The 8,668-nt window shown below is 33.7% G+C and overlaps 1 protein-coding gene across 1 annotated transcript; it reads left to right on the top strand.

Annotated features, from left to right (window-relative positions):
- Positions 1–5,607: 5,607 nt before the first annotated feature.
- On the top strand, positions 5,608–7,874 carry LOC102582456 (probable L-gulonolactone oxidase 6). The gene is made up of 4 exons (XM_006340043.2): positions 5,608–6,349; positions 6,587–6,842; positions 6,940–7,041; positions 7,113–7,874. Exons 1-4 carry the CDS (start codon positions 5,675–5,677, stop codon positions 7,850–7,852), a joined length of 1,773 nt encoding a protein of 590 aa, XP_006340105.1. The 5' UTR covers positions 5,608–5,674; the 3' UTR covers positions 7,853–7,874.
- The last annotated feature ends 794 nt before the right edge of the window (positions 7,875–8,668 follow it).

The raw sequence follows: 8,668 nt of genomic DNA on the forward strand, positions 1-8,668 counted from the left end.
ATTACATAAAAAATCTACTCAAAAATCCTCAAGGAAAAAACCTCATTAACAAGATCCTCTCCTCAAGAACTCAACCAAAAATTGTAATTCAAGAATGAAGAACAACACCTCAAGAATTTCATCAAGAACCTCAATATACTCAATCTCATAAATGAATTTGAAAGTGAAACTCATGATTGGTGTGTGGGTGAATGAACCCAACACTATGAAAACTTACATGCCTCGTTAGGATTGAATCCTTGGCGAAAACCCCTCGAAGATTGCAAGAAATCCTTGAGCGCTTGAATTTCTTCCTTTCTTTCTCCTCTCTTGAACTCCTCTCTAAAACCCTAAGCATATTTAAGATTGTGAAAATTGATTTCAATCAGTTTAGACCCCTATTTGGGTAACCAAAACGTGTTGGGCTGATGGGGTAAGGAAACGACCAAAATACCCCTCATTAATTTGGGTAAATTTCCTTAACTGGAAAGGCTGAACTCAAACGGGCATATCTCCCTCATCCGAACTCGGATTCTAGCAAACTCGGTGGCGTTGGAAAGAGGATTCAGAGATCTTTCATTTGTTATCTTATAGGCCACCCAAATCATCCTCTACTGAAATTTTTGGCCGTTTGGACTTGACCCAAAACTCACAACTTAAGCTTAACTTGAACTAATCTCAATTTATCTTTTTCCAAATTAGTTCTTTCTAAAATTATCCCTTTCTAAGGTTGAGGTGTTACAACAAGAAACCTTAATGATACCACAACAATATACATATACTCTTATAGTATCATTGACTAATGAGTAATTTCTAAACAAGAAACCTTAATATAAGGTAGATGAAGAAAACAAATGAGTAACTACAGTTGATGAAGGAAAAAATGGAGTTGAAAAGAAGATAGAGAAGAAGATTGCTAATGCTAAAAATGTTGACTATTAATGTTAAAACATAATCAGTAAGGAAATTTTCAACTTAACTTTGTGCTAGAGATTTCTTGTGACCTTAATTAGGTGTAAAAATATCGGGTTATAGGTTTAGAAAGGGAGGGAAAAGACTAAAAATAACTCACCTAAAACAGATAGAAGTCGTCTATGGAAAACCATCTACGGTCCGTACAAAAGACTACGAACCGTAGACCCTCTCGTAGAAAACATGTTGGGGTCAGGGTCTTTGAAGTCGGGGTCTGCGGATCCTTTCTACGGCCTGTAGGAACTTTGACAGGCTGTCCTGCTCAATCTAGAAAGCTTATTGGGGGTGTTTCATGACTTGGATTTCCATGAGGTCTTTCTACGGACCATAGGACCTTTTACGACCCATAGTCTGGTCCGTGAAACTTAGACTTGAGAACCAACTTTCAAGGAATTGGTTCCAGGAATCCATCTACGGTCCGTAGATACTTCTACAGGCCGTAGAAATATTCGGTAGCACCAGACTGCATAAATTTTCAAGGTCAGATTTTTGGGTTAGAATTTTCGGGGTGTTACGATTCCAACCTCTTTTGACCATTTTTCGTAGTGTTTATCTTATTTTTGGATCGTAAGGGGTTAGGGATTGCCTTGACTCTGTGTGCATGGCATACATTGCCAATAAGCCCTATAGAAAACAAAAACAAAAATAAAACGTAAATCAAAAAAATAATTGGCTAATATTGCAATAACAAGATTAGTCTAATCTAAAAGCCTTATTCCCCATAGCGGCGTCAAAATTTGATACACCCAAAATACACCTCCCTAAAGAAGTATAAGAGATCATTGTCAAATAAAGAACCTAATAGAGGTTAGGGTCGATCCCACGAGGAACAAGGTATAGACTTCGGCTAATTAACTTGTTGATTGTACTTTTAGTCAGATTATCTCCGTAAAGAGGGGGGAGGGGGGGTGTTGTAACACAAAATATAGAGTGATTGATGTTAGTAAGAAGTACCAAAGTGACTGGATTTAACGTTTTGTTAAACAACTAAAAGATGAAACTAGGGTGTATGTGTTCCCCACAAGCTCTTAACGCAGTAAACCTCATAATTGTAACCCTTATCTAGTGTTTGACATACAAAGTCGGTAAGATAGGTATCTCCTAATGGATTTAATTTGTCGTCCAAATAGAGAATTTAACCATGCAACTTGGTTAGTCTACGGGTGTATGCTTTACTAACCCTTACTCTTGACCCATAATAGCCCTCGCATCATTAGGTTAGACTATTAGATAGCATAGTATCAATGTTAAAACTCTGCCGTTTAATCTCTTTTTCCATTCGTTACTTTCTTGGTCGGACAAGTAGGAATAAGGCAAGTTCAAATGTTGCGCACCGTTAAAAAGCAATCAAAACGAAGAGATCAACAATACATGCATAAACATTATTCAAGGATTACTTAATTATTAGGTCTACGTTGTTAATTACTCATGGTTCCTACAACCCTACTTGTGGATCTAGCTACTCATGCTTGGGTGATCACAATTCATAATATATTTGGTTCAATAAATCATGAACTTACAATTAGAGTGGATAAAATTTGGAATCTTGAATTGATGAACAAAACCCAATATTATAAACCACACTTCAAGAAATTAAATGCATAAAGTATTTGCAAATTAACTCTCAAAGCCAAATCTAAAAAATATCAAATTGTCTAACTCTCAAAAATAAATTACAACTAATATTTATAGACATCAAATCCTAAATAAAGTAGGAAAAGGTAGTCTAGGAAAATTCAGCTTGACAGTCGTTTCTATGATTCGTTTCTACGACCCGTAGGAACCTTCTGTCAATCAGCAGCTCCTCCTCTTAACTCTGAACTCTTGTACGGGTATGTTCTACAACACGTAGAACTTTGTATGACCCGTCCTGGTTAACCATCATTCAGTTACTGGAGCTCAACATCTCTGAATATTTCTATGATTGATTTATACAGCTCATAGAAGTTCTTATGACAAATCATTCTCATCCAGCGTTTTACACTTAGCTCCAAAAATCACACTTCAAACCACGACTCATTCCTACGGCTCGTAGGAAATCCTACGGCTCATAGGTTGAGTCATCAAAACCTCAAAAATCTGTTGCTTCATCTCTTTTCATCCTGACTGCTCAAAAACCTACTTTCCTGCAAAATATCATCACATCTACTAACAAATGCTGAAGACACACGCAAATTCCAAGTTTAAAGCATTAACATTACCGTAAATCCTCGGTACATCAACTACAAGTTTCAAAAATCTTCATTTTGTTAAGTCAAACGGTGCCACATAAAATGAAATGGAGAGAGTATAATATTTTTTCATATGGTACAAATAATCTATTCACGTCATGATTTGAAAAGTTTTACATTTTAAGAAAAAATTAAAATCACAATTTGAAATTTGTAATCCTACATTTTGAAGAGTTTGGAATTGAAATTTGAAATCTCACTTTTTAAATTTGGAATTGAAACTTGAAATCATGATTTGAAATTAAAAATTTATGCAAATTTCTTTTAAAATATTAATTTCAAATAAAAACTTAAACTTAATACTCCAAATTATATGTCCAAACTACTAATTGCTCTGACATTTGGTTAAAAAAAAAAAAAAGATCCCCACATAATTATTGGACGGGTAAGTATTCAAGAAATCAATAATTGTATGGTGTATATAAGGATACATGAATAAAATGCCAAACACATTAAAACGCCAAATACATGCAGAATAGGATTGAAGAGAAGATAAAGAAGGCTACTAATGATAAAAATGTTGACTATTAATATTAAAAAGAATCTCTCACACACTTTAAAAATGAGTAATATCTGAACAATTTGTACCACAATGAAAACATGAAAATTTTCAAATCAAGTACTATGTATGCATTGACATAAATGGCATTAGTAGTGTTTACACATCCTCCTTTGTTTCAATTTACTTTGCGTAATTTAATGTTATAGTGTTATAAATATTTGTAGTGAATTCAACATGGATAAGAAGTTGATAGTGTTATAAATATTTATCAAAATAAGAAAATATGTTTTTTTAGGATTGACTTCAAAAAATATCACATAAATTGAACAAAGTATATATTTATATATATATATATAGTAATAGCTCTGATATTATTGGACTTTTACGCCTTCAATAACGACTGAAAATCATTTACATATACCAACTGACAAATTTCTAAAAGAAAGGATATAGTTTATATATTTTAACAAATATCTAAAAGATAATTTATTTATATTGTAAATGAATTTTAAACTATAATTTAGAAGCTTGTCTAAAAATTGAGCTTCAACCATATAAAATATTTATATTCACACCGGGAAAAATAAGAAAATAAAAAGGATGAATTTTATCTTTGAAAGATATATATATATACAATAAAAAGAATTCCTTACGCGCTTTAAAAGGGGAATTATTATCTCATCAATTTGTCCAGTTAGCAGTTTGTGTTTAATTAAATGATACATGAAAAATAGATAGGAAGGTTAAAATGGAACAAGATTGATGAAATTTAAAAGCAAGTTAAAAAGGTTGTATATGTGTTTGACCCAAATAAAATTAAAGAAAATATGCTATGTCTAATGTCTTTACACCTATATTTATATGATACTTGTCTAGTATAATATGGTCCTATCATCTAGCTATTATATCTCTTCGCTTCAACTTTAACAGCAACATGAATTAAAAAGACAAAGAGAAGTAGTGTGAACATATTAAATTCGACATGAAATATTTAGTTTCGTCTTCGAACTATTGACAGCCTTAAGAACACCTATTTATTTGACTAATTGAACTTAAATACACTCCTGATCTTGTCATATGGTGAAATACACCCCTAATTTCTCGTCAAGTTTATGGATGTTTTCAACACTTCACTCGATATTTTATTAAGAGCCCCACGCTTCTACAAAAATTTGAGACCATTTGTTATGTCATATGGCAGATCGGGGGTGTATTTAAGTTCAATTAGTCAAATAGATAGGGATATTTTTAAGGCTGTCAATAGTTAAAAAATTAAAGTAATAATTCATGCAAAATTTAAGGATAGTTTTCCATTATTCTATTAGAAACAAAATGATGGAATGACATGTCACTATTGCAATACAAATTTTAAATACAAAATGGAGAAAGTCTTCTTTCATTTTGACATGGCACAACATTCATCTATTAAGAGATTGGGGTGAAAAAAAGAGTTTTGTTTTGCCTTAATTTCTTTTTACCTACAAGAACTACAATAATATTGCTAGTACAATAACCAACACATAAAAGTTTAATCCCTCAAAAAGTGAAACAACCTCTATTACCTACCAACCTTATATCTTAATATGAGTCTTCTACTCTTCTATCTAAGGTTATATTCTCGATAACATAAAATTATATAATGTCTAATCACCTCTCTCTAATACCTCTTTGATCTACCTTTACCTCGATCTCCTCATATCTTTTATAATCAACCTCTCTCACCTCCTCACTTTGACGTCTACACGTATAATTAATTAGTGTCAGTTATATTTCTCACATAACTGATACTAATTATGTGAATTGTTCTTTTATTCTTACAAGTTAGTGGATTCAAGTTTTGTGTTTTCAAAAGCATAATAGTTGAATCTACTAATTTGTAACCCCCTCCCCCCAAAATTTTTAAAAAAATCCTTATATAAGTAGGTGTTAGTTGCGTATACACATCATTCATGTTCTTCTATAATTATTTCATCAATTCTCTGTACTAGCCATGAGTGACACAAAAATCATAAAACTAAGTTTGATTTTCTTTATGATCTACTTAGTGAATTCTAGCCCACCTGAAGATCCCATAAAATGTTCATACGACACCAATTTTAATTGCACCATTACAAACACTTATGGCGCCTTCCCAGATCGAACCATTTGCAAGGCAGCTCAAGCTGTTTTTCCAACCACAGAAGAAGAAGTCATTTCTATAGTAGCGAATGCAACAAGGGAAAAGCGAAAAATGAAAATCACAACTCGATTTTCTAGTAGCATACCCAAATTGGTATGTCTAGACAATGGTGATCAAGACGGGTTACTTATAAGTACAAAATTCCTAAATAAAATCATAAAAATCGATCAAGAAAACATGATGATCACCGTTGAAAGTGGGGTGACATTGAGACAACTAATTAGTGAGGCAGGTAAAGCAGGTTTGGTCCTGCCTTACACGCCTTACTGGTGGGGTTTAACGATTGGTGGCTTAATTGGGACCGGAGCTCATGGAAGTTCTCTCTGGGGTTTGGGAAGTTCGGTACATGATTATATTGTACAACTTCGAATTGTTACACCAGCTGATGCGGCAAATAATTATGCTAAAGTCCGTATATTGGAAAATGGTAGCCCCGACTTGAATGCTGTTAGAGTGTCACTAGGTGTTCTTGGAGTTGTTTCACAGGTATCTACTTTTTTATAATTATACCATCGGGTCGTTTGGTAAGATGTATTAGATTTTCACTAATACATGCATATATTAGTTATGATATTATTAATCATATTCATATCATATATGACGTATAATTAATACATGATATATAAATCATGTTTAGTTCTCTTTTCAATGTGAAAAAATCAAACACAGATTTTGAATGACAAATCCAATCCTTATGTATGTGTGTATGTGAATTAAATTTAGGTGACACTAAAACTAGAACGAGTGTTCAAACGTTCAATTACCTTTTCTGAAAGGGATGACTCAAACTTAGGGGAAGATGCAGCTACTTTTGGGAGACAACATGAATTTGCTGATTTTACGTGGTATCCGAGTCAACACAAGGTTATTTATAGGATCGATGATCGAGTTAGTATCGACACTCCTGGCAATGCCCTTAATGACTTCCTTGGATTTCGCCCTACAGATCAATACTTGCTCGCCTCTCTCAGAACCCTGGGTAACAATTAATTACTCATAATAAATTTCTTCAAATTTACTTTCTTTCAACTTAATGGTAACATTTTTTACTTTACTCTACTTTCTTTGGTCACTAGAGGAGATACTAGAATCAACAAATAATGCTGATGGAAAATGCCTTGATGCAACAAAAACCACTGGCATATTGAAGTCTCTTTCTTATGGGTGGACAAATAATGGTTAGTTAATTCTTTCATCATGCAACGTACAAGCAACATATATAGTTAATAATTCGATTGCATTCTCTTAGGTACTGGCTATCCAATGGTTGGGTTTCACGACCGAGTCCAAGCATCAGGAACATGCCTAGACAGTCATGAAGGTGCAACATGCCCTTGGGACCATAGAGTTAAAGGTCTATTTTTTCACCAAACAACATTTACCATTAGTTTATCAAAAGTCAAAGGTTTCATTGAAGATGTCCAAAGGCTAGTTGCTTTAGAGCCTAAGGCACTATGTGTCCTTGACTTATACAATGGAATCCTCATGAGGTATGTTACAACTTCAAATGCTTACTTGGGTAAACAAGAAGATTCTTTGGATTTTGACATCACATATTATAGAAGCAAGGACCCAATGTCCCCTAGACTCTTTGAAGACTTCCTTGAAGAAATTGAACAACTAGCATTTTTCAAATATGGTGCATTGCCACATTGGGGTAAAAATAGGAATGTAGCATTTATTGGGGCAATCAACAAGTACAAAAATGTTGATAAATTCTTGCAAGTGAAACAAAGTTATGACCATTTTGGTTTATTCTCAAGTGAGTGGACTGATCAAGTTTTAGGCTTAAAAGATGGGTTGAGCATAGTCAAAGAAGGTTGTGCTCTAGAAGGACTATGCATTTGCTCTAAAGATATTCATTGTGCTCCAAACAAGGGTTACTTTTGTCGACCCGGAAGAATTTACAAAGATGCCAGGGTGTGTACTAATTCATCGTTAAGCACTATCGATATCCAAACAAGGAAAACAATAAGCACATCAATGTAACACTTTGTTCTGATGCTTGTTACGTATTATTTCATAATGTATCGTATCGTATTGTATTATGTTGTATTGTATCGTACTGTATTGTATTGTATCTTACTATATTGTTTTAATGAATAAAGTGTTTGGATAGATTGTATCGTTCTCCGTTGTTACATAATATCACACATCCATAATTTGAATGATAAACCTATAAGAAAAGTCGGGTACGAGGTAGAACTACTATGAAAAGGTAGGATAATAGATGAAATTTCAATAATAAATACACAAAATGAGAAGAAATTGTTAAGGTGACGACGCAATCACACCAAATCGGTTCTTACATAAAATGGGTCTTTTCGTCGTTACCTAACGATGGATTTAAAAGATACGATACTGTCACGCCCCGAAGCAACCCCCAGGACGCGGACACGGGACCAAGGATCACGAGTGACCCCAAGCTAACCCTGCTGGCATATCATAAGCATACTGAATAAACTGAATTAGGAAAGTACTGTGCGGAAGCTAAATCATAAGATAAACTGAAATGATGGGGAATACCCATAAGCTAACTGAATATATAAAAACTGAGAGTTTAACAACAACTGAAAGGTCAAACTCTAAACTAAAACTGAATCTAACGATGTCTGAAATAAGCCTCTAACTGACTAGAAGTGTTGGGACATGCCCAAGCTAAATTTAGCAAAACTGAAACTAAAGACTGAAAGGAAATGAAATAATCATGTCAATCGTCCTCGAAGAATGAGGACTCCACTACAAGAAAAATGTCAATTACATGGGAATTTTCCAAGGAATTATATACGAAAATTCGAAGAAAAC

The sequence above is a fragment of the Solanum tuberosum genome, unplaced genomic scaffold, assembly GCF_000226075.1.
Source record: "Solanum tuberosum cultivar DM 1-3 516 R44 unplaced genomic scaffold, SolTub_3.0 scf00016, whole genome shotgun sequence".
Taxonomy (NCBI): Eukaryota; Viridiplantae; Streptophyta; class Magnoliopsida; order Solanales; family Solanaceae; genus Solanum; species Solanum tuberosum.